General features: G+C 40.5%; 1 protein-coding gene across 8 annotated transcripts in view; it reads left to right on the plus strand.

Moving 5' to 3' along the window:
- Positions 1–18,659, plus strand: part of LOC137650235 (protein phosphatase 1 regulatory subunit 12A-like) — a 271,399-nt gene extending 252,740 nt beyond the window's left edge. For 7 of the 8 annotated variants that reach the window (XM_068383498.1, XM_068383502.1, XM_068383499.1 and 4 more), the window contains 5 exons: positions 9,381–9,506; positions 10,301–10,408; positions 10,656–10,745; positions 13,935–14,063; positions 14,867–18,659. In XM_068383498.1, coding sequence (XP_068239599.1) covers positions 9,381–9,506; positions 10,301–10,408; positions 10,656–10,745; positions 13,935–14,063 — 453 coding nt within the window. In that variant the 3' untranslated portion in view covers positions 14,867–18,659. The remainder of the gene's footprint in view (positions 1–9,380; positions 9,507–10,300; positions 10,409–10,655; positions 10,746–13,934; positions 14,064–14,866) is intronic. The other variant, XM_068383501.1, reaches the window with a different exon arrangement.
- Positions 18,660–27,609: the final 8,950 nt, after the last annotated feature.

The raw sequence follows: 27,609 nt of genomic DNA on the forward strand, positions 1-27,609 counted from the left end.
ATTTCGACCTTACTACTGCTCTTTCTTTTCGGAACAGGAACTCTGGATCCGATCCTTGAGTGTAGAAACTCTGGATCCTTGTGTTCGTAATAATGTATTATTGCATTCCCTGTACTTCATCTCTCTCTCTCTCTCTCTCTCTCTCTCTCTCTCTCTCTCTCTCTCTCTCTCTCTCACTACGTTGCTTGCCGGGCAATGTGCGAGTTTCATGCTATGATGAATTCTGACGAATACAGACTTTTTCCTCCATTGCAAATCACGAAGCAGTTCATTTACTGTATTTTGAACCTAGTGGCGCCGCGCAAGTAAGGGAATTAGCTGCCATCGTTCTAGTACTATTCATTTTGTGAGATATAAAATTTAAACTGTGGATGTCAATTTATTTGAACTAGCTTGTTGCATGTTGGATTGAATTACTCCGCCGAGTGCTTGCGTTACCTCTCTCTCTCTCTCTCTCTCTCTCTCTCTCTCTCTCTCTCTCTCTCTCTCTCTCTCTCTCTCTCTCTCTTTTTGCGTAGTGTTTAAAGCTGTTGTCGAAAGACAAAATCGTGTTTCTTATTATTGTTTGGTTTTAGAAATTTGTTAAGTCTATAAATGTCATAATAGAATTTGTTGAAAAGATTTGATCATCTTTTTCCAACATTGCAGTTCCTCATCTTTTCCTCATATAATCCTCCTCTATTTATTTTGATGTTCCTCTGTTTTTTTTTTACTCCTCTATTCTTTCATCGTACGTCCTTTTTAATCGGATGAACTCGATAGTGTTACTTAAGAAAATGAAAAAAAAGTTTTTTTATATAAACTTCCCTTCATATACTGTCTGTCCCTATTTTCCCCTTTCTCTTTTTTATTGAAACAAACCATACGTTAATATCCGGGTGACATCATAATGCCTCCATGTCAGCATTGTAATAAACTTGAGAAAAAAAAATGCTGCCGCTAATTACTATTTAGCAGACAATAATGCTGTTGGTTTTGTAAGGATTGTATATTTCTTATGTAATAACCATTTATAATATTAAATTTGGCCCCTTCGGTACTATATAGAATTGCATAAGGTATTATGTTTAGTGAGGAGTTGTATTCTCTATTAAATCTAGACAATGAAATGGAAGTTAGGTCAGTTTTGTAAACAATTTTGTTCGCACAAAACTGATTATATTTCTATATAAATTGTGAAGTGTATATCTACACACGCTTATCAGCGATATCAGTTCTTTATGGTGGATTACTCTCCTAACACCCAAAGAAAAATACATTTGATCCAACAAGAGAGAACCATCTACTTGTACAGAATATTATTTGAAATTTATTTTATTATGCAAATCCCACCAATTTGGACTTTCTAACATTATTTTAATTTCTCTCTCTCTCTCTCTCTCCTCTCTCTCTCTCTCTCTCTCTCTCTCTCTCTCTCTCTCTCTCTCTCTCTCTCTCTCTCTCTCTGCCTGTAATCAAGGGATTTTGGCATTATATGAGGCATTCAAAACTCCAAAATAAAGGCTTTGTTGTGGTTAAGGTATTACTTACTGTCAAGTTTTTAAGCTTGGTGCTGTGTGCAGCTTGTATATTATCCTTTCTCATATTATATATATATATATATATATATATATATATATATATATATATATATATATATATATATATATATATATATATATATATATATATATATATATATATATATATATATATATATATATTTGTCTCACACTTAACCTGTATAACTTAATTCAGCCGATCACATCTGTGTCGGCTCCAAACAGATATAACTAATTAGGTGACTAATTATCTTACCCTCATTGATTGTGACCAACCGACAATTGGACCAAAAAGTCTCATTAAGATTGAGTTAATAAAATTAAGGAAATCTCGATAAAGAATGAAACTAAAGCACAATACCTGCAGACTTTTTGGAACGAACGGTCGTCAAAATCTTTGGCCCTGACGGCTTTAACTGTTTAACAGGTAACTGCTTGTCAATTAGAAAATTGACAGTTGGTCACGTGGTCCTCTATCCCTCCCCCACCAATGGTGGGGGGGGGGGATCCCTCCACCAACCGGTTATTGAGTTATTCTTTATTCATCTGTTGTCACAGACAGCACGTTTGTGCTTTCGCTCCAACACTCTGATATAATTGAATTCTTTTTGGTTTTGTTAACGACTACACCTTGGATTTGTCGTCTTCAAGTGATTTTGGATCCTTTGATGGTGTTAGTGATTTATGAATATGCCATCTGACTCTGAGACTCGACGCTCCTGCACTAATTGTTCGACTAGGATAAGTAGAAAGTTTGCCTTTGATACTCATTCTCTTTGTCACTCATGTAGGGGTATTAAGTGTGACATTAATGTTACTTGTAACGAGTGTAAGGGTTGGTCTAAAGAAGACCGTAAGTTATATGTTAAGCATATGGATCCTTTAGCCAAGAAACGTAGTAGTTATAAGTCGAGTAAGACCACGAAGAGTGGCCTACCGGAGGACGAGATTAGGTCTTCTCCTTCCCAGGAGATTAGTTCAGCCTTATTGGAGGGGGTAGATCCTCCGGAGGACAATGTCCCTGTAGGAGGGGTTAGTAGTTTTAGCTCCTTGGAGATGTTGCCCAGTCCGTTTCTCCTGCTACAACGGTTACCGCCGAGTGTTCTAATGCTTTTATAAGTTGTCTTGAGAAAGTGCAAGCTATTTGGGAGGCTAAGTTCTCAAAGGTGAGTGAGGACATTTCCTCTTTAGTGAATTGCTTTAATGCTTTAAATGTTCCTGTATTGACTTCCAGCTCTGCACCTGCCCTTGGTACGCCAGTCGCTGAGGCGAGCGGACACCGTGAGGTGATCCCCTCCCCAAAGCAGGGCAGGTCGCAGGTCCAGTTCGCCATCACCCCTGATGGGTGTATGAGCAACTTGGACGAAGAAACCCCATCGCTACTTCGTTCTCCATCGTCAGCGAGGGAGCACCCCGACACCGTCGCAAGCTCCTCTATCTTCAGACCCAGGGAGGTCAAGATTTCGTTCTCCTAATTGTCGACGAGGGAGCTCCCCTGCGCCTTCGCAGGACCATGAACCTTCAGACCCAGTGAAGTCTTCTCTGCGTTCCAGTCGCAGGAAATATTCTTCTAGAAGCTCGTCTCGCAGTAGGAGGCATACCTCTCATCAGTCCAACTCAAGCATGTCTCCTGAGGGTAGATCCACATCGAGACCCTATCATAGAGACCTATCTCGTCACTCTTCAAGCCGCACACCCGGTCTTTCATCCCTCAGGTCCCTGAGGGACTCCAGTGTTTCCTCTGACCGAAGGTCCAGAAGCCAGTCTTCAAGGAGAAGCAACCGGAGTTGGTCCCATCATTCCCCAGACCACCTTTCTCCTTATTCTAGGTCTCATTGGAAGGACCAGAGACCTAGCCGTTCATCTGTTAGATCCCACCATAGATCTCCTTCCAAACATTCTCGTCGGTCCTTATCCAGTAGTACTGGGAGACGTCTCTCCCCAAGCCATTCCCCTTCCAGGAGTAGACATCTTTCGTCTACCAGAAGCCCCAGATCTTCGCAACGTTCTCAGCCAAGGACCCGCCATGATCACAGGTCTCCTTCTACAGGTTCCTCACCCAATGATGGAGATGCTGAATTCTCCAGGAGACTTTGGGCAGCAGCGGAGAAATTTAGAATTCTTCAGGATGACGAGATGGATGGCACAGCTCTTGAAACTTTGATCCCTAATTCCTTCAGGGAATTGATGAGTCTTTCCGAGAATGCCTTCCCAGAGAGTGTTCGTCAAGTGAAGGAGGTTCCTGCTTCCTCTAAGCCCCCCCTGAATCGTTTTGTTTAGGGTCTGGAGAAGCAGAAGTTTGACAGATTACCCAAATGGACCCCATCAGAACCCTTAGAATTAGCTCACCAGGGAGTCAGGAAACGAGCAAAGGAAAGATGTCAGGCCGGACGCATTCCATACCCCACCATTGCTCTAGGCAAGACCAAGAGATACCTGCAGCTGGAAGAAGAGTCTTACGGTCCAGCTCCCACCCCTCTCAACCCCTCCTTTGAGGACGTGTTACCCTCACGAGTGAAGGGTGAACGTGCCTTGGTTGGTATCTCTGTAGAAGAGTGCAAGAGACTGGAAGCCTCCACTAGAAGAATACAGGAGATTGGGAACATGCTGGCCTGGCTGTGGTATCTTTTGACAGCTTTTCTGAAGGAACCTTCTTTCCTCACAACGCATCGACCTCTCTACCTCCAGATAGCCAGGTCTATTGGGCGCTGCCTTGAGGACCAGATGAAAGAGACTACTTTCCACGAGGCTTACCTGACTGGTAAAAGAAGGGACCATTATCTCAGCAGGGCCCCTGCTTCTCTCTCCATCATAAAGATCTACTAAGGGAATCCCAGATGTTTGGACATCACCTTTTTGAACCTGCTATTCTGGAGGATGTTCTCTCTCGGGCCCAACTGTCTTCCAAGATGCGGAAGGAAGATATGTTAAATGACTTGTTAAAGAAATCACTTTCATTTAAGCCGCAACAGAAACAGCCCTACCCTCAGAGGGATTCGGGCAAACGCCCTATTCCTCAGCAAGGAGGTCGAGGAAATGATAATAGATATGGGAAGAAGCAGAAGTCCACAGTTGCTGCTTCATCAAACTTCCAAGCCAGGAAACAGGACAAGAAGAAGGACTTTAGGTCCTCACAGAACCCTGTCCCAAAGGGTTTTCAGAAATAGGGGCCAGTTCCTTCACACGAACACGTACAAGTGGGTTGCTGCTTACAACATCATTGGCAGGCTTGGGAGGCCCTGAATTCGGACCCTTGGGTGACCATCGTACTAAGGGAGGGGTACAGGATACCTCTCAAGTCTCAACCACCCTTGACCAGTCATTCGCCACCATCCATCAGTTACTCCGGCAGGTCCGTAAAGCAACAAGCGCTCAGGGAGGAGAGGCTTCAGCTGAAGTACAAAGGGGCCATAGAGCTAGCCCCGCCCAACTCCTGGAGTTTTCACAGCCACATGTTTGTGGTGACGAAAGCTTCAGGAGGGTGGAGACCCATCATCGATCTCTCTATCCTCAACTCCTTCGTAGAGATTACGAAATTCAAGATGGAGACTCCGAAGACGGTTCTTCTAGCTATAAGGGAAGAGGACTGGTTCTTTACCATCGACCTCCAGGATGCTTATTTCCAAGTCCCAATTCATCAGGACTCTCGCCATCTTCTGCGCTTCCGCTGGGGAGAGGAGACTTGGCAGTTCAAGTGTCTCTGCTTCGGACTGGCAACGGCTCCTCAGGTCTTCACCAGGATCATGGCCCCAGTTGCAGCCAAATTCCACCGGATGGGTATTCGGATGTGCCGCTATCTGGACGACTGGCTCTTCCTATCTCCTTCCCTTCAGGAAGCTCTTCGTGTGAAGGAATTGGTCCTGGATCTTTGCAGGACTCTTGGAATAAAGATAAACTACAAGAAGTCTGCTCTCACACCATCTCAACAGACGACTTATTTGGGAATGAAGATTGTATCTCCTCTCTTAAGGGTCTTCCCGTCTCAAGAGAGGAAAGACAACCTCAGGAGAATTATAGAGGAGTTCTTGTTACTTCCGACCCCAAGAGTTTCTCTATGGATGAGCCTTCTAGGCCACCTTGCTTCTCTCTCGTTACTAGTTCCAACGGAAGACGCCGTATGAGGGATCTTCAATTCACATTGAGACAACATTGGGACTGGCAGGACAACACCAAACAAATTCAGTGGACAGCACGCAGTCAGGAGGATCTTCTTTTGTGGTCCCAGGAGATACACTTGAATGCAGGACTGTCTCTCAAAGTCCTCGAACCTACGCTTGTTCTGCATACAGACGCTTCAGACATAGGATAGGGAGCTTCTCTAGAGCAGGAGAGCATTGCTTGTTCATGGACTCCTTCCCAGATCTCCAGGTCCATAAACTGGAGAGAACTCAAGGCAATCAGGGAGGCTCTTCTCCATTTCACTCCTCTGTGTACATCCGAAGTAGTCGCAGTGTATGCAGAAAACTCCACCGCGATCTCCTATTTGAAGAAGGAAGGAGGAACAAAGTCCCAACCTCTCAACCTTCTCGCTCAGGAGATCCTCCAGTGGGCAGAGGATCACAACGTTATTCTCCGACCTCAATTCATTCCGGGAAAGAAGAATGTCATTGCGGATGCTCTGAGCAGGGGGGACCAGGTGCTAGGTTCCGAATGGACTCTTTGTCAGGAGGTAGTAGATCGCCTTGTTCACCTTTGGCCAGCAAACATAGACCTGTTTGCAACTGCTTTAAATTTCCGTCTTCCAGCATATTTCAGCCCTCAGACAGATCCTCGATCTGCAGGGGTCGACGCTATGCTTCAAGACTGGAGGGACCTTCAGACTTACGCCTTTCCACCATTAGGGATGATAGACCAGGTCTTACACAAATTTCAGTCATCGCAGAGGTGCACAATGACCCTGGTAGCCCCGTTCTGGCCTCAGAAAGAATGGTTTGCAAGACTCCTAGAACTTTCCATAGACATTCCAAGGAGGTTGCCTGTCAGGTACGACCTCTTACGCCAACCTCACTTCCACAGGTTCCACCTTCGACCGTCCTCGTTACTTCTAACCGCCTGGAGACTGTCAAGCGTATCACTAGAGCGAGAGGAGTATCTTCAGCAGTGGCTGAACAGCTCACCAAGGCACGAAGACACTACCAATTTGAACTTCCAGCGTAAGTGGGTAGTTTATAGAGGTTGGTGTAAGAGGAACCGCCACACCTCTTCTAGACCTACAGTTCCAAAGATTGCGGATTTCCTTCTTTATCTACGGAAGGAGAGAAAGCTTTCAGTGTCGGCCGTTAAAGCTTATAAGTCGACACTAGCCTCTGTGTTTAGGCTGTCTTTTGGTGAAGTTTTTGAGGACCCTATTCTCTCTGACCTGATCAGATCTTTTGAGATTGAGGTTCCCAAGATTTCCATTAGTCCTCCCATGTGGGACTTGAATGTGGTTCTCAAGCTTCTAGCTGGGGCTCCCTTTGAACCTCTCAGGTTAGCTTCTCTACAAGACTTGACTACCAAGACACTTTTCTTGGTTACTTTAGCTACAGCCAAGAGACTGGGAGAGATACAAGCCATCTCTGCTTCTGTAGGAACAAGAGGAAAGGACATGGTCCTTACGTACCTTCCAGAATTCAGAGCCAAGACGGCATCAGAGTCCAACCCTCTTCCTAGAGAGTTTCTTCTTTCCTCTTTAAGTGAAACTGTTGGGCATCTGGAAGAGGAGAGACTGTACTGCCCAGTGAGAACCTTACGCTATTATCTAGCCAGAACCAAGGCTATCCCTCACAGACCCCGGGCTCTCTTCGTCTCCCCTAAACTACAGTCGAAGGCCATGACGAAAAATGCTGTTTCTTTCTTTATCAGGAGACTCATAGCAAGGCTTCTCCCCAATCTTTATCAGGCTGTGCGTCCAAGAAGGGAAGAGGTACCCACAGTCTGAGGGGTTATTCCACGTCTCTTTCTTTTTGGAAGAACTCTTCATTGAAGTCCGTCCTGAATACTGCTCTATGGAAAGGGAATACAGTTTTTGCTTCCCACTACCTTAAGGACGTGGAGTTGGTGTATGACAACATACGATCTCTCGGTCCAATTGTCGCAGCTGGAGAAATTGTTGGTTAACATCTACTTGGCCTTCTACCCTAAATACTTAGTGTATGTAAGGAAGAATGTAAGGCATGAATGAGATGGGATATGAATAAGGGCTCACTCCGTGCGAATGAAAACCTCGCGTAGGCAGGTTGTATAAATGCATGAGAGGAAGTAAGGTAGTGACGGCCCATCGGGGGCCTACACCTACCTTACTTCAGAGACATATGACTAAACTAACGGACTTAACCGACGTATGCAAGTTGTTGATACAAGGTTAGGAACTTAGTTTAGAATAGGGTAGTTAGTCGACTAGGCGTTAAGACTGACCCAGCCATGACTAAACTTGACTGTTGGGGATCCAGTTCACTGTAACACATGGAGATGTCCTATATCAGTCAAGGTAACTACTCTGAGGTCCTCTCAGGTCTGTTTGTATTCTTTAAAGATTACTTAATTATATCAGCTGTTTATATTTCTACTTATGCCCTCCATCCAGGATAAATGCTGGTAATCGGCTGAATTAAGTTATACAGGTTAAGTGTGAGACAAATGAATTTTTAAATTTAAAATTAATTTTCGAACACTTACCTGTATAACTTAATGGAAGACCCTTCCCACCTCCCCACATTATCATAAGCAGCTTTACGACAACATATTCTTGAAGAATGGCTCAATAACCGGTTGGTGGAGGGATCCCCCCCCCACCATTGGTGGGGGAGGGATAGAGGACCACGTGACCAACTGTCAATTTTCTAATTGACAAGCAGTTACCTGTTAAACAGTTAAAGCCGTCAGGGCTAAAGATTTTGACGACCGTTCGTTCCAAAAAGTCTGCAGGTATTGTGCTTTAGTTTCATTCTTTATCGAGATTTCCTTAATTTTATTAACTCAATCTTAATGAGACTTTTTGGTCCAATTGTCGGTTGGTCACAATCAATGAGGGTAAGATAATTAGTCACCTAATTAGTTATATCTGTTTGGAGCCGACACAGATGTGATCGGCTGAATTAAGTTATACAGGTAAGTGTTCGAAAATTAATTTTAAATTTAAAAATTCATATATATATATATATATATATATATATATATATATATATATATATATATATATATATATATATATATATATATATATATGTATATATATATATATTTGCTATGCCCTTTAAAGGGTAGTTTGATCTGCCTTTGGCTTGTAATTTTTATCAGAGCTGCCATGCATGATTTTTATGACGAAATATTCCATCGAATAACTAGATCCGCCACCAAAATGCTGGTCCCTTAAGGTTTTTGCCTCTTATTATTTTCCCATTTATCTTAAACGCTTCTCTTCAAATGAATGCTCCCATTTTCCTCAAGGATTCATCATAAGGAACTTTTTTGTCTTTTGTCTTTGAAATTAAATGTATTTAAGTATTTTCATGTGTTTCATTTTATAGATTTGCTAAACAGGTTTACGGAATTTTTATAATCGTACTGACTTAGGATCTCATTGTTAATGACAATTATGCTTTTATTATTTATCACAATGTTTGTGATTGTTTTCTTGTATTTCGGCTATCCAATCTTTATTTTGTTTACACTAAAGAATATGTTAATTTATTAGTACCTGTATACTGATCGTATCACAAGTAAATTTCTGAATATATCTGTCGTCATCAATAATATACCGTATGTATAAATAATATGTATTAAGCAAAAGATATCTCCATCATTGAAATTTCCATTAAAGATGTATTCTATTTGATTTTTTATTTTTTTTGTCTACAGTCTGTAAGTGAAAGAGGAGATTCCAAAGGCCCAGCCTCATCTCATGGATCCTCTGCCGTCAACAGCAGGCCCTCGTCCAGGGGTTCTTCTCTTGGACCAGAGAATGGAGACATTGACTACAAGAAGGTAATGGTGATTGTGAGGAGAAATCTCACAAGCTATGGAAGTCAGAAACAAGGAACAATGAATCTTCATACAGTATTTGTTTGAATATTTAAGTAGTTATATCAGTTTAAAAGTAAATGTATCAGGTAATGGTATTGTATATATGATACAGGTAATCTGAAGACTTGTGTATTCATATATGATAATGCAAAGATAATATAATCTTTCTCATCTTAGGGTGATATTTTATTTTTCTAGTACTTCCATGGAATTAATGATAACTCACTTATTGTCTGCAAGTCATTTCACATGATAAATGAAAGGGAGATTTTAAAATATAACCCTATGATACAATAACAAGAATTTTTTGTCCAAAAATATTTAAAATTTTAATTCCAAGTTCACACGGAACAGGATTTAGTATTTGATAAACAAACCTATTGTTGTTTTTTTTTTTTTTTTTCCTCAAGAAAAGATAAATAGGTAACCATTGAAATGGTAGAATAGTTAATGATACCTTTTTTTTTTTATCAATTTTATGATTACTTTTAAAAGAAGTGTTAATGGTGCCTATGAAGGTTACTGAAAATTTTTGTTGTAAATTACTAATAACATTTTCTTTTTACAGTTTAGTAATGTGAACGATCATATAAATCTACTAGAGAATTTTTTCTTTGATTTTCTCTTTTGAATTGCCTAGTTTTGTATTAGCAAAGAATTTTAGAATTAAGAAATTAATTTTTCATAAGAAAGAGTTCTGCAGTTGTTTCAGGGAATATTGTTGTATGTGTTGAAACTATTTTTTTTCTTCCCAGCTCTACGAGGAACAGCTTGAAGAAAACTTCAGAATTCATGAACGACTACGTGGCACAGAGAATGAGTTACGGTTATCCAGAGAAGCTATTGAAACTACCAATAAAAAGGTTTGACATTGTTGCTATGTATTTCATTGAAGTTCTGTGAATTGTACACAATTTTTTAAATGCTATTACAATTTTTGTAAAGTTCCTGATGAGCATTGTTAATATGATCAAGAATTTAGATATATATAGTTCTCGAGTGTGTATACTGTCATAATTTGCAATACAAAATGAGATTTGATATGCAACTTTGCAAAACTAAATAGATAGATGTAGACTATGCAGTTGAAAATATCTTTTGTATCCTCAGAATAACACTCGACTTGCCATGGCTGAAGCAGATAAGCGTGAAAAGCGGGCACTGGAACGTAAACTCTCTGAAATGGAAGAGGAGTTGAAGGTAAAGAAATCTGTTTTGATGTTTTAGGGTAAATTCAGTAAACTATTTAGTGGGTTTTATACTGTCTGCCTAGGAAAAGGGAATATACTTTTATACAGTATAGTTTGTAGAATTGTAGTTTTCTTGTATTATACAACTGTCACAGGAGTATGTAGTCCCCCTTTTTTCTTGTTTGAATGATGGAGACTTAAGAAGCATAAAGTTGATTCATCTCTTTATAGTAGTTGATATTACATTGGGTTAATTATACTTATTTGCTGTTGTGAAATGTTTATACAGTACTATACATATTATAGATTACAAACCATAGATTTATATTGAAGAAATTATAATTTTTGTCATGATTGTAAGCTCTGTATTCATATTTTATTCTTTAATTTTCTTGTAAGTTTACATTTTATTCAAATTGTACAATTTTCTGAGTAGCTAATTGCCCCAAAGTTAAATTTGATCTATATATTTATCTCTAATATCTAAAGCAATTTTCTAAGTATTAAGAATTAAATAACTTGTCATTAAGTAAATATTTAAAATTTCTCTTTTAGAGATTATATTGCAAGAAATGAATGTTGCTAAAAACAGAATTAATTGTTTTATTTGTGGAATGTGCTATCTCATACAGTACCCTATATTTTCTTATTCCTGTAGAAACGCACGCTGTTTTAAATCTCGTTTGTTAGGCCATTTGGCCAAAGTATAGTTGAAACAAATTTTTTAAAAACAATTAAGGGAATATTGACACACTATCTAACATTACCTTTAAACAAGCGCATCCTTTTACAACGCAAATATAGAACAAAATGCGGGAATCTACTTGAGCTGCAGATATAGTTAAAAAATGTAAAGGGAAATGAAAAGAGAATTGTGTTATTAACGTATACGGTTTACTTCTACAGTAGGTCATAAGCTCCGTTGACATCATTTATTGACTTATAGTCATGACAAACCTTCAATGAAGGCTATTTTTTTAGCAGTTCTAATGAGAAAGAACTTATTAGAAAAAATAGCTTGTACCTTTTAATTTTTTTAAAGAAAAATTCCCCATTGGTTATCATTAATTATATTCATATTATACATGTAAAGGGTAAACTATGAATAGTCATTTTAAATTCAAATAGTCACTACTGTACATTGCATTAATGCAGTTTTCTAATTTAGTGACACAAACCAATTCAATTATTTCTCTGACTCAAATCTGTCCTATTTTTCAAAGCTGTTGCACATTGTTGCCAATTGCTGGATAATTCCTAAGCATTCCCATACTGTATTAATGAATCCTTTTTTATTTCTCGTTACACCAACTGTTTCATTCATAAATTTCACAAATGGCATAGTTTACGTCATAATTAAATCATGCTAATTGTTAGATACCATTTTATGGGGCTTTTACAGTACAGTATTAGTTTCAACTTAGAGAAAGCTAGTGCCTTAATTCATTCTTTTCTCTGTCAATAAGTTGTTATTGCACTTTTTGTATTTTAAACTACATTATATCACATTCTCTGATTTTCTCTCTCTCTCTCTCTCTCTCTCTCTCTCTCTCTCTCTCTCTCTCTCTCTCTCTCTCTCTCTCTCTCTCTTTATTTATTTATTTTATTTATATATATATATATATATATATATATGAAGCCATTTTGTAAGATTTTTCAGTGACAACTTTGGGTACATATATACAAGTTCTTGCAAAGGTGCAATATTGCTGTAAGCATGTTAAATTTAAAAGAAAAAATTCCAAATTATATAAGCATAACATTTCTTGTTATATTTTATAAAAATTTAGAGTAATTGTTTATTGGCATTCAAAATATGAATTGCAATGTGCGATAATCATAAAGTACTGTACTCTTAATAACAAGGAATTGATTCTTATACTGTAATTGTAGGCTGTACTCTTAAGCTTGAATTCTGTAATGCTCTTCCTCCTTAGGATCTGAAGGTTTTTTTTTTCTGTATGTTGAAAATTGTATTTTATTATTTATGTAATTTCCTCCATAGGTTAAAAAATTTATGATTGCAAAGTATATATTCCGGCATTTTTATAATTTTATACCTTTTTATTCTTTGTATCTTATTTGCATAATCATCTTTGTTTTATAGGCTCGTATGCATCATTACAGTATTTTGTTTTGCAAAGGCTGTCTGTTAAACTAGTGCAACACAGTTCGGGCTTATATTATTGCTTTGGCTGTTCATTCAGGGACTGCCTTTGTGCATGTGAGAAAATGGTTAACAGCTCTATTAATTGTGATTCAAAATGATTGTCAGTGGCGCTATTGGATGTAATTGAACATTTGTGTGTATCAAATTACTTGGGGCAAAATATAATTTTGATGATAATACGAATGATCATATCCAAAATCTATCGGAAAACATTTTTTCTTTGATTCTCAGTGTTAATGTTTAGTTTCCCATTTATATATAAAAAAATTGTAATATCAAGATTTCAAGATTTGTCAATATTGCAAGATTTTATTTTTTATTTTTTTTATAATTGCTGTTAAGAGTAGTTTTGTGCAGTGTAGTACAGTATTTTGTATTTCATTTTGTGAACTGAAGATTACCCTGTAGGATCTGTCGATAGGTATTATTTAAAAAAAAAAAGTGTATTTTATCCTCTCCGTTCATAGAGAAATTATTGATTTTAAAGTGCTGCTTTATTCACACCTTAAATTGAGCCCTGCTTTAAAATTGCCTTTTGTTTGGAGGCCATATTATGTTTTTTAATTTCATGCACATTTGTATCAATTAAAGACTATTGCATGCAGTGTAGTATTAGTTGATATTGATACAGTAAGGATAAAAGATAGCTTATGGATATTGAAAGACAAAAGAACAAGTCAATTTAATAGTGTCAGTCCCTGAATAAGTGAGCATCTCATGGTGTTTATGCTGTTGCTTTTAAAAGGTATTGCTTTGCAACAAGCTGTCTGTCAAACAAGGCCTTCTGCATGATGGAAATTAAATTATACTGTCTTTTCATTTCTAATTTTAGGAGTGAATGAAATATTTGGTTAAACTCAGTAATTAACTGTACTTGTAATATTGTAGTACAATGCTACTGATAAAATGCATGCCTGGTTAATCCATTTTCTCCAACAAGTATGTTTTGAAACATAACTGTAAGTTGAAGACCATTTCAGTTATTTTTTCTGAATTTTCAGTCTGAACTTCTGACTTCCTTTCTTACAGCAATTACAAAAGCTAAAGGCTGAAAATGAAAAGTTGAAAGCTGAAAACCGAGCCTTGACTCGGGTGGTGTCCAAATTGACCAATTCAGCCACAGCAGGCATGGGTAACTTGGCCTCCTTGAGCAAATAGGTAAACGATAAGGAAAGAAATGCTGGGTAGAAGTAGACAGTCTGTTGAGCTAGTGTGACTGACTGTGTGGCACGACACCTAGCATGACCACACCACCGCCTTGGCATGATGACTGTCGCCATTTGTTTTTTGCCGATGTTTTCTCTGCTCAGGCCTGACACCCACAGTTATCATTTTTGAGTGGCTGATCTACTTTATTCATATTTTATCATCCCTTTTGTGGCTTAATATTAGCTAACACCATCATATGCCTGGAAGCTTATATTAAATACCCAAGGGTCCAGTTGGTTTCAAAAGCAATAAATGTAATGTTTAGTTTAAAATCTACTCAATATCAAGGTTGTAGTAGATGTTTTCAAAAATAGTACACTCAAGTGCTATGTCATGTGAATATGATTTCAATATTGATAATACCGTACTATAATAATTTGAAAAGTAAATTGCATAATTCTCACTTTTTAGCATTTTACTATCTTTTCTAACATGTAATTCTTTTAGTATACTATATACTCTTAAACTTTTTGTTTTTATGGGAAACTGCATGAATTTTGTATTTTCACACTATCTTCTGTTGTATATTTGACTATATGCATGTTTTTCTGTGTTAGTATCATAGCTACAGTGTTTTACTTTACCTTAGCCGGAGGATGTGGCTTTTCTAGATTTTCAGTTAGTCCTAGTGTCACAAAATTTGGAAAATGTATGTTGTGTTTCTGTTCTCCATTTTAATGGCATATTGTATTGTTTTGATATTTGTTACTTGTTTTGATGTATGATAGTATAAAAACATTTTGTATTTTCAGTTACTGGAACACTTGAAACAGGAGAATCAGCGGTTGAAGGATGAGAATGGAGCGCTCATACGGGTGATAAGCAAATTATCCAAGTAGTGTACAAGATGAAATGCCAGTCTTACAACTGGTTACACAGAGCATTGTCACGAAGTGATTGTCGTCTTATCATCGTGCAGATTGTACACTCATTCCAGACAGGATTTCATCAAACTCCTGCAGTACCCGATGTCCTTTGTTGTTTTCAAGTGTGACAAGGGAAACTGCTGTATTAGGAACAGAGTAGGCATGTTGCCAAAGGGCATAGCGGAGGTCTTTAGTGTTCTTAACCTCTTGTTGCCTTTTTAAAGCTAAGTGAGTGTAGTACTGTAATCAGATTTTATATCTACTTAGCCCAGCTGCAAATGATGTAGGAGTCTAGTTTTATGCCTCATTGAAAGAAAATGCTTTTGTCATTTTTCAGAAACATTCAATATTGTCTGTATTCAAGTACTTAAAGAATTATTGGACACATGCATATATAGAGCTCTTAAATGATTGTGGAGCACATGTGAATAACCTTTTGAGAGGTATGAAATTCTATGATTTTCACCACATCATTGTTAATACAGTTTAGTAATAACCTGGGAGGCTTTAGAGAAGTCCATATTTTTCCTCTTGTATGATGCTTACTCTCCCATTTTTTTTTTTGCTACCAGTGATGTGAGATGAGCATTTTCTTTGTTCAGAAAGAATGCCGAGGCATTTTTTCTGTATGTTGAATTTTAGATGAATATCCATATTGTCATACTCTCCAGTATCAGTTCGGACTCTACTCTTTCCTCTCTACCGTTGGGGGTAGCACATCCTGCATGCTAAGTCAATCTAATTTTTGGTCTAGCTTGTACGGAAATAATCCCTGTAACACACTTGGCCAGTGGCTCTACTTTTCTTGTATGTGTTGCTCCAATTGCGTAAGCTTTTTGCATTCTCCCTAAATTGTATTTTTCCTCTGTTCTGGTTGAAATTGCCAGTATATCATGGCAGTAATATGTGAAAGGACTTACTGTATAACCTTCTATGGCCAGAAGGATGAACCTTATCTGCCTATGACATACTTTGATTTTGACTCAGGTCAGTGTTGCTTTTCTGTGCCCTTGCTTCTGTAATATTTGCTTGTATGTCATCCTCAGTCCCAGCTATGGAGAAGGAGCAGTACACCTTTAGAGGTTTAGGAGATGATGTAAATGTATTGTTATTTATTTGAATCAATAGATGTGCATTATACAGTATATGAAAATCATTGTATTATCGGTAGGTATATATATGATATGATAATCTGCTTGGGCACAAAAAAATGCAGTCAGTGCTTGATTACGTATATGTTCAGAATGTTACTTTGTTTTAATGTCTGTAGTGATTAAAAAATAACTGCTGTGCAGTAATTACTCTGTGATCGAGAGTGAGGATGCGTTAGGCAGCAGCCTGAAGTCTTACCAATAGTAAATGTAAATAGTCCGCATTTTTTTTTTTCATGTCATATAGAGCAGTCAGTGTTACAAGGTTTATTGCTTTGCTGTAGGAACTAATATTTCCCATGATTATCAACTCTAAATCATATCATATATATATATATATATATATATATATATATATATATATATATATATATATGTATATATATATATATATATATATATATATATATATATATATATATACATACATATACATATATAAATCTATATAGAGAGCATTAAGATTACCAATTACATATAAGAATACCAATTGTATCTGCTGTTCATTTTATAGCAGTTTTGAATGACAGTGTATGTACATTACTTTTTGCCAAATAGTTTACTATTTATAGCAACAGAAAGTGTCACTTTATATTAAATTCCTAATACTTTTCTCAAAAAGGTGCTTGGATCATACTTGAAATCTATTTAATAGGCATTTTCTTCTTTCTCAGAGTCTTATAATTACTGTATGGTAAACAATGTATATTGTTTAATCACATGCAAAAATATAGAGAGGTTATGCTTTGGAACTAGGATATTTCAAGCTCTTTTTGTTTTCTGCTTTGTATTTTATTCATATGGTCTGTTTAATAAACAAAATTTGTTTTACAGCCTTTGCACATTTTAGTAGAACAGTTGAAATTCATATGGTATCAGTAAATTTGTCTAATAGACTTTCATTTTAAGTTTATTAAAACTTTTTACTAATATATTTGAAATTGTTGTACTATATTATAGAAACCTTTTATCATGGGTTAGGGCGCTGTTGGTCACACAATTGAGTTTACTGTACTCCTTATTGTCTGGATATAATAAATCATAATCATGATATTAGTTCAAAAGTCATAAATAGAATGTGTGTTGTGTGTATTACCATTAAATTATGAAGTGTATGGAAAGCATGTTGCACAAGCAATGACTCTGAAAGGAAAACAAAGTACTTTATTGTATCTGCTTTGTGCCTTATCCTAGCTGCAGATACTGGTATCATTCTACTGCCATATTTACTGTTTTTGCTTCCAGTTTGTAGACATGGCTTTAGGTAATTTTGGATATGATCAAGACTGTAGGATAATGAGATTCCTTACCCTTCCCTAACACATTGTCATGATAGCCATGTTAAACGGAATCAAGATAGTCGTCATTCTTTAGAAGTTGCCTTTGAGTCTGATCAAAATATCCAACGAGATTCTGTGCCTTTTTTTTTTCTTTTTTTTTGGTAGTTTGGAGAAAAGCTCATTAGACTGCAATGATTTGCCTTTGTATGCACTGTTGTATTCTAGAAAGTGTAAAATAGCTTGCTGTATAATTGCCTAATTTTAAAGCAAAAATTGTAAACTGACAAAAAGGTTAGTTTAATAAAAAAAATCAACAATCTTGTATGTTAATACCTAATCTCACTATGAACTTATACCATATTTATTCCAGGATTTTTATCCTCCCAGTAATGTTGTGGAGGATTGTAATATTGGGTTATAATGATTAGTCTTATTTCTCAAGGCTGGATTGTGTCTGGTATAATGAAGTGAATTACATTAGAAGAGCCTAGTCAAAGACTGATGACCTTTGTAGGCTTAAATGTGTATCAGTCAAGTAGGTTCAGTTTTGTTAAATTGACTCTTCAAAGTCTTTAAAAAGAAATTAAGCTTTTGAATATTTTCTGTCCCTCTTTACGACAATGCATAAATTTTATCAAGTGCCTTTCTCCTGTAATTATTATTGTACATGAATGAACAGTGATTTATTGTGCTAAGTTATTGTTCTACAGGTCATAACAAATCATTGTAAGATTTGGGGTCTGGATACACAGGTGAAATCTTCTGTGAGCACTTGCTGCAAAATCATATGCAAATAATCTATTTTAAATGAAAAATATCATTCTTTTAATAGCAGTTTAAACATCCCTATCTTAACCTAGTGGTTAATTGACTGGCCCATGTATGCAATACTTTTTTTTACTCTAGGCCGGTTGAATTTGTCATTAATACGTTTTTGGTGCAGTTTATCATAAGCAAGTGCTAACCATGATATTGCAACTGTGGAATTTCTTCCAAATGATGTATGTGAAATTTGTGTAGACTACCTCTTGTCTTTACACGGAAATGTAATGCAAGTGGTTCTTTCTATAACAAATACTTGGCCGAGTGTGTTTTTAACTGTAGCAATTTTCATGCCCATGTATCCAGACCCTTACTGTGCATTGGTCTTGCCACCTTGTCTGTAATTATCTACAATAGTGTAGTCATGTTTCAGAAATCTTAAATAATTATAGCAAATATTTAAGAAATAAAGATATTTTATAGTTATTAAGTTTTTGTTTTATCCCCTAAGAAGTAAAGTAATTCTGACTGATTGATATGTATAAGTTTTTCTTGTGTTTCTAAGGGGTTAAAAATACAAAAACTACAAAATCCCAAATTTAGATAAAAAAACTAGCAATATGAGAACCAGCTCTATTTGATGCATGGTTATCTTCTGCTGACATAAGGTAAATTTATAAATGTTACTGGTAACTGTCAATGCAATTTATGCATGTATGTATGTCTTTTGATAAATTTTTACTTATCTAGGAGGAGAAATACACCCATTTGATTAAGAAAATAAAAACCCTCTTGACTAGAGGGTCATAATCTTTGCTGCATTGCACAGTGTGTTTCAAGTCCAATGTCTGTGGAGGACAGAAGAATTTAATTTATAAAGGGAATATATATAGTATATTTTTTAATAAGTTGGATCTTAGAAATTGTTTATTCCTTTCCTATATACTTATCGGAACTTCCTTAGGAGATCTGGGACGTTAGTCCCCATACCAACCAGAATTTTTCCGTTAGGCCTCCCAAGTTCTACCCCCGTACCGTACATCTGGCAGTGCCCGGTTCAAGGCCGGGCACAATCGCTAGTACGAATATGGTCGACTTCTTGCATTTTTCATCCCGTATCTGACCAGTGTTTCCATCCCGTATCTGACCAGTATTTCCTTTGTGTTGCGCTTTGAGTTTCCTTCTCACGTTGTGATTGTGTTGCTTGCTTTCCATTCAGTATGGAGCCCGAGCATGTGAAACGTCGTCCGGGGGTCTGTGATAAGTCCTGTCGGGCTTTTCTCTTGCAGGTGGAGATAGATCCTCACTCTGTGCACTTCATGTCGTGGTCGAGTATTTTTTCACGAGGACACCTGTCTGGAGTGCGTAGTGTGGCCTGACTGGCAATGGACTCTGGTGTCTACGAAGAAAAAAACGTAAGTCCAAGAAATAACGCTCTCATTCAAAGGGAAGTAAGGGTTCCCGGTCATCGTCAAGGGCATCAGCCGCGAGGAGCCCTTCTGTTCACCTTCTGTTAACCCTGATTTGCCCAAGGGAATGGCCAACTCTCCTTCACCAGGAGGAGGTACGTCGACCTCGCAGCCTTCAGCCTCCCAAATGTCGTCCGTTCAAGAGTTTGGATGTAGTCTGTGAACTTTTGGGCCTTAGAGGTTCACCCTCAAAAGAAGTGTTAAACAAGATGGCTGCTACCGCATGTTCCTCCTCTTCCTCGGAGCCCGTGATTGACCATATGCTCGTACCTGCCACCTCGCCCTCGGACCTGGTAGGCCTTCCACCCGTCTCGTCTGCCTTGACGGGCCATGTGGATGTCCAAACTGTTTTGTGGGCGTCCTTGCTGGACCATGTGGGCCAACCAGACACCGCGTTGCCTCAACGGGACACGTGGCCACCCAGGATGTCTTGAGGGCAGCCTCACTGGACTATGCAGGATTCCCAGCCGTCTCGGCTGCCTTGACAGGGCACGTGAGTGGCCTGGCCGCTTCGCGGGCAACTTGCTAACCCATGTGGGCCCTCCAACCGCCTCATCTGCCTTGAGGGGCCACGTGTGTAGAGTAGCCACTCCTCCACCATTGTCATCGCTTCAGGAGCGTTTCTCCATTTCCCCAGACTCCTGGTCTGGCACCCCTGTCGCTCCCTTCAGGTCTCCTCGCAGGATTCCTCAGCCATTCTGGTCTGTGCTGGGCTAGCCAGGGTCGTCGTCAAGGGTAGGGAGCCCGTCACCAGAGTAATTCCAGCCCAGAGGTCGAGGGACCTCTCTTCTCGTTGGTACAGGACAGAAGAGGCATAGGTCCAAGTCACCGTCCGTAAAGGTGCGTTCACACAGACGAACAGTGACTGTCGGACAAACACTGTTGCCATACCATTAAGCAAGGATTATGACGTCATAAGTGTTGAAACGAGGGAAGTTGATATGGTAACAAACAGTGGTACCAGATGAAGTCTAATTAGTTTCTACTCCGTTCACTAGGCAAAGACCGACAGACAATATGTAAAGCTGATATCCGCTGGCAATACACAGCTTTTTTTGTCTTTCACTGTCTTGGGGTAGAGTTCTCTTGCTTGAGGGTACACTCTGGCTCACTATTCCATCTTATTCTCTTCCTCTTGATTCTTAAAGTTTTTATTGTTTATATTTGAAAGATTTATGATGTTACTATTCTTAAAATACTTTATTTTGATTGTTAATTACTTCTCTTGTAGTTTCCTTATTTCCTTTCCTCACTAGGCTATTTTCCTTGTTGGAGCCCTTGGGATTATGGCATCCTGCTTTTCCAACTAGGGTTGTAGCTTAGCAAATAATGATAATGCTAATGATATTTTGTGCTTGAGAAACAAGTAGTTGGTGTCTGGTTCAAATGTAATGCATGATACACCATAAAATACAACCAGATAGATGGCACTATGCATCATAATTATTCCTGCCATTTGTTGAGGATTGTGGAATGTGCATGGAAAGACTGGTTGCAGAGACGAAGTGATAAAAAAAGCCATTCAACCACTTCAAAGGAACCTCAAATTGGTGATGAATCACACTTTAGAAACTACAATATATACAGATCGTTTTATCGGAGAAGATAAAACCTTTTATAAGGACACATGTATGAAGGGGAGCATTGCTCCAGAAACATGTCTAGAGAATGTATATATATGTATACATCTATACACATGCACACATTAAATACACACACACACATATATATATATATATATATATATATATATATATATATATATATATATATATATATATATATATATATATATATACCGTATATACTCGTGTAATGTTCGACTTCGTGTAATGTTCGACCCCCCTATTTTGCCTTCAAAATCATGAATTCATCATATACCTCATGTAATGTTCGAGTCTTGATTTTGGCAGTAGGCTAGAGGTCTTTTATCTCCAGCATACCATAATTACCAACAAAGTAAGGGTTATGCCTAAGTGCGACAAACAAATGTATAAAACAAATCGGAACACCTAAATACTAACATCTGTTTACAATAACAATTGAGTATTCAGCGTACATTTTCTAGCGAACACTTTAGTTGCAAACAGCCGATTATCATCACCGCCTAATAGCTTTCAAAAACAAGCAAACACTTCAAGTATCAAACAAAATTAGTTCATCGTTTTGAGTAACAAATTACCATTACCGGTAATTGCAGGTAATTACGGTGATTATAATTACCCGTAATGCTAATCATTTTTTTCCTCACAATATATATGAATAAGAATTAACCCATCAAGATGTCTACCAAGAAATATAAAAAATTTACTGCAAAATTCAAGCTTCAAGTTATTGCAGCCGCTGTCCGCTGAAACGACAAATAACGTTCAAGCCGTAAAAATGTTTGGAGTTACCGAAACTAGCGTTCGAACTTGGAGAAAAAAAAAATGTGGATTCAATTAAGAAAAATTTTTGCGGTTTATTATTAATATCAATTAATATACAATACCAAGTAAAATAAAATGAGCCTTATTTTTTCATTAACCATATCACGTTATAACATACGCAACCGGACAGTTTGCTAGCTTCATACCTGCTGCGTTATGGTAAAGTCATTACTCGTAGCGGAAAAAAACTATTTATGATGGTTTAGGAAATAAAATCCATGCTAATAATATGTCTGGTGTTAAATGAACATGTTTAGTACTGTATATATAGGCCTAGCCTATGTTAACCTACCAGTAGGTAACCTTATATACGTGTAAGCATAGCCTACGATTACTTACCGGTAGGTAGCATAGCCTATGGTAATTTTCGCGTAGGCCTAGCTTGCGTTTACCTACCGGTAGGCCAGAAATTTTTACTTTTTCAAATATATATCTCGTGTAATGTTCGACCCTTACTTTTTTAACTGAAAAATAGGCCTTAGAAAATCGAACATTACACGAGTATATACGGTATATATATATATATATATATATATATATATATATATATACACGCTCACACACACAGGGTTACCTACTTCCCTCATGATCAAACACTTCTTCAGGCATATGACAAACTTGGGCATTCAAAATTGGGGGTGCAAATGTCTCTTGTATCAGCTCGAAATTTTTTCATTTCTCCTATTACCGTAGCTTTCTCTCTCGCTCTCTTTCTCTCTCTCTCTCTCTCTCTCTCTCTCTCTCTCTCTCTCTCTCTCTCTCTCTCTCTCTCTCTCTCTCTCTCTCTCACTTGCACTAGAGCCAATTTTCCTCTTTGACTTCTAAACCAGTAACAGATTATCAACTTATCTGACGTTCTGGCTTTATTTCATAAATAGCTGCCACACGTTTATTTCTGTCTAGAAACCTCTGCTTTAGTTTAATAATCATGGGTCCTTCGAGTATAATTCGATTAACAACTCTGCCTCTCTTCTATCAGATCCCAAAGGCAGCTTTTTTTCCATAACAGAATTAGAGATAGCCATGTTTACAGGGCAAGTGAAACCTAATTAACCAACAGCTAAATTTCACCTGGTAAATAAGTATAACTCTATCCATCGTGTTCCTCCAGAGAGTTCGAACAGGGGCACTGAATTTACACCCTCTTGGTACTCATTATTGACGTCACCAGCTCTTCTTTCTGCTTCCTATTGTTAACTGGTAACAGTTGGTGTTCAACGGACAGTGTCCGACCGTGTAAACGCACCTTAAGGATAGTCTCACCCTTCAAGAGCCATCGGACCAGGACCAGTCGTAGGGACAGAAGGTGCCGTAGATCCTCCTTGAAACACCTGCAGGAGCAGGTCACCATCGGGTGGAATAAAGCACCGACGGAGAAGGACCCCCATTGAGCTATGTGGCTACCAGTGTCCCCATGGGACTCGCAGGATTTCTCCTGCTCATGACGTCGGATTCAGGTCCCCGTGAAAAGGATCACCCATGTTGTTCCCCCTCGCACCAAAATAGATCTACCCTTGAGGTTGAGCGATGACCCTTGTATCAAAGTTTGGTCCTGGGGCTCCAGCGGGGACCGTCGTTCATCATAGTGGGGCCCTCCCGTCATCACCTTCCCCCTCACCAAGATCGGACAAGCAAGGCAGCCTTGCCTCACCTCCTCGACCTTCGGGTTCCTCAACTCGCCGCTCTTCGGACCGGGCGAAGGCCCAGGCCTTGGATAGAGACCCTCCGAAATCGTCTTTAGATCAAGGCACCTCGGACAATTCCTCCACTTTCAACCGTGTCATCGCCCTTATGAGGAATCAGGTTGGTCTTCCCACGCCCGCCCCTCCGCCTGCTGTGCAAGGTGACTCTAAGGTGGAGATGTTCCTGAGTACCCGCAGGAAGCCAATTCATCCCCCTCTCTTCCCTGGTCAAGACCGGTCTCCAGGGCCGTCGCAAACATGGACGAAGTGGTTTCATGCCTTAAGAACTCACTCAGAGCCCACAGCTCCCTCAAGGTTCTTCCTCCCCCGAAGGTCTGCCACTAAGCCCCGTAGGTCGTCTCGTCGGGACACCTGCCAGTTGAGAATAACCTTGCGGAGTTTGCGATGCAGAGGACAAGCTGTTACCAGGGGGCCTCTTGTTCTCCGGTTCGAAGGCTCTCTTGATGAAGGCCGTGGCACGATCGGTCTCACTCGTAGCTTCCTGGTTTGACATCTGGACATGGTCCATCTTGGCTCACCAGCCGCCCCATCGAGACACGTTGAGAGGGACCGGCTGCGGGAGATGTTGCGGTCCAGGGGCAAGGCAGTCAGCCTCCTCTCTGCCCAGGCCCTCATCCAATGGGTGAACTAGATCTTGCCCCAGAGACTCCATCCTGAACCGGCTCCCCAAGAAGATTCCAGAGAGGGAAGCCCGTCTTCTTAGGAAATCTCGTGTCGGGAGAGTCCCTCTTCCCAGAGGTCATAGTTGCCGACACCCACGAAGTGGCGTAGGGCTAACCAAGACGCCATTCTTCACAGGGCCACCACCGGGAAGCTGGCCGTCTCTCGCCCCAGGGACTCCCATCCTAGGCTGCCGTTCCAGTCCCAGCCCACTGCTTCAGGCAGAACCTTCGACGATTGAATGGACGTTGGTAACACGGCCCTCCTCGGTGGGCCACTCCACTGTTGCCTCCATCCGCACCAGACCCTCCATCAGCCGCAGACCCCGCCAAGGCCGTTTCTCCAGGAGGAGATAGAAAGAGGGGCTCCCCGCCCCTTCAGGTTCCACGGGTGGGGTGCTGCCTCTCACAGAATGGGTGGAACTGGGCAAGACATGAGGCCAACCGTCAGACAGTTCGAGTCCTGAGGGAAGGCTACTGCATCCTCTTCCAGGGCGACTTTAACCCCTCATCAGAGGGTGGGACGCCCCTCCCTCCAGTCAAAGGACCAGCTACGGAGGAGATGCTGCTAAAGGGGGCCCTGCAGAAGGCAGACCGGGAGTCACTAGGCTTTTTCAGTCACCTCTTTTACTGAAGAAGGCCACGGGTGGCTGGAGGCCAGTGAACCTCTCTGCCCTCATCCACAAGACATCCTTCAGAATGGCAGCCATCAGAGAAAGGGATCACATGCTGTCCCTATATCTGAAGGATGCCTATTTCCAGATCTCGGTACACCCAGACAGCAGGAAATTCCTCCGAGTCAAGTGGGGGAACTACGTCCTCTGGTTCCAGACCCTCTGCTTCGGGTTGTCTACGGAACGGCAGATCTTTACCAGTGTCTTCGCCCTGGTCTCCCAGTGGGCTCACAAGATGGGCATCAGACTATTGCAGTACCTGGATGATTGGTTGCTTTTTTCCTTCTCTAGGGAAGTCTAGATGAAACAAAGAGATGAGCTCCTGTTGCTCTGCAAGGAGCTGGGGGTTGTCTTCAATTGAGAGAAATCTCAGATGTCCCCGTCAACAAGAATGGTGTATCTGGGATGGGAAATATGCACGGTGGAAACCAGGGCCTTCCCTGCCAAGGAACGTCTTGACCCCCTAGACGAAGTCGCGGCACCATTCCTGAGGGGTGGTGCAAAACTCTTAGTGGATTGACAGAGACTAGTGGGGCACCTAGTGTCCCTGGAGAAGCTGGTGCCGCATGACAGGCTCAAAATCCGCCCAGTCTAGTGAGAACTTAAGTCTTTTTACGGACGCTTCCAAGGAGGGATGGGGAGCACACCTACTCCAAGCAACCCGGTCAGGAACCTGGACCCCTGAGGTGAAGGCTCTCCACATCAACGAGCTGGAACTTCAGGCAGTCCAGAGAGCACTTCAGTCATGGGAAGGTCTAATACAAGGTATGGCAGTAGACCTCATGTGGGACAACGCTACGGTGGTGGCATACATCAGGAAACAGGTGCCTCAAGTCTTGGGCACTGTGCAGTCTGACCTCGGAGATCCTGGGATGGGGCGCAATAGGGTCGTCAGTGACATTGAGGTTCATCCCAGGGAAAAGGAACGTGATGGCGGACGGCCTAAGCAGAAGAGGACAGGTCCTAAGCACAGAGTTGTCCCTGCACCAGGATGTGGCAAGTCACCTGATAAATAGGTTAGGCTTCCCTTCCCTAGACCTATTTGCAACCAGACTCAATGCCAAGCTCCCCGTGTTCTGTTCTCCGATGCCAAACCCAACAGCAGTCATGGAGGATGCCTTCCAGCACCCTTGGAACGGCCTTGACTCCTACGCCTTCCTCCCCCTTCAGCCTGCTCTGTCAAGTTTTGAACAGGTTAAGGGAAGCAAAAGGAGCAAAGCTCGCCCTGGTGGCTGAACAGGGAGTGGTTTTTCGGACCTGCTGGAACTATCGAACGAATAACAATGGCCCCCTCCTCTCAGGGAAGACCTATTAAGGCAGGCTGGAAAACCTCTCCCATCACGGTTGGAGGTTATCCAGCGTCTCCTGAGTCAGGAGGGCTTCTCCCAGAGGGTAGCTACGTAGATGACAGGCTATCGGTGGGTGTCATCGACAGCCATTTACCAAGCGAAGTGGTGCCAGAAGAAAGATATCAGGACTCTCAAAGCATCCCACAGATAGCTGACTTCCTGCTGCCCCTCAGGTTGGATGTAAGCCTCTCGATCCCAGCGGTGAAGGGGTACTGAGCAGCCTTAGTTCAAGTATTTGCCCTCAAGGAGTTGAATTTAGGAGCATCAAGGAAACGGACCATGCTCATCAGGAGCTTTGAGCAGGTCTGTCTCCAACAGCCCCTGAAGCCCCCAGAGTGGGACCTTTCCAGGGTGTTGGAGTTCCTGAAAGGACCCCCTTTCAGGCCACTCAAAGATTTCCTGGACAGAGACCTAACATTGAAGACGGTGTTCCTTCTGGCCCTCGCCTCAGCCAAAAGGATGAGCAAGAATATGCGGCCTATCCTACGAGGTTTCTCACACGAGAGCCTGGAAGGAGGTGACATTTGAGTTTGTCCCATCCTTTGTAGCTAAGACCCAGAACCCTACGGTAGTGGGTCCCCGGTTCCAGGAGTTTTCGATCCCCTGCATTCCCTTGTCGGACATTGAAAAAGACCTGCTTCTGTGCCCTATTCGATTCCTGAGGAAGTACCTGAAGAATACTGTGTCGTTCTCGTTAAGAGAGACAATCAGGAGGGCCTTTGGGGTGGTAGGAGTCGACCCTCCCAAATCTACAAAGCCCCACGAAATTCAGGGCATTGGAACCCCTTTAGTTTTGTCCAAAAACATGTCAGTGTCAGGTACTGAAAGCAGGAGTCTGGAAACGTCAGTCTACGTTCACGCCACACTATCTACGCGACTGCACAGTCAGGTCACTTGGTGTCTTCAAAATTGGCTCCGTCGTGGCTGCACAACAATGGATTTAATCACAACTGGAACCCTTGTGCTCCATGCTTAATGGTAGAGTGTTAGCATGTCACATTCCCTATTCCCTCTCCCCTTTTCAAGCCCTTCTGCGGAGTACCTGATGAAGCATCGGACCGGGATGGTGAGTGTTACGAGCCTTGTCTGCATCTCTGTAGGGGAGGTGTTCTTGTTGGTGGGTAATATCTTATTGTTTCCGTTGGCCTCTTTA

This window comes from Palaemon carinicauda, chromosome 11, assembly GCF_036898095.1.
Source record: "Palaemon carinicauda isolate YSFRI2023 chromosome 11, ASM3689809v2, whole genome shotgun sequence".
NCBI classification, from domain to species: Eukaryota; Metazoa; Arthropoda; class Malacostraca; order Decapoda; family Palaemonidae; genus Palaemon; species Palaemon carinicauda.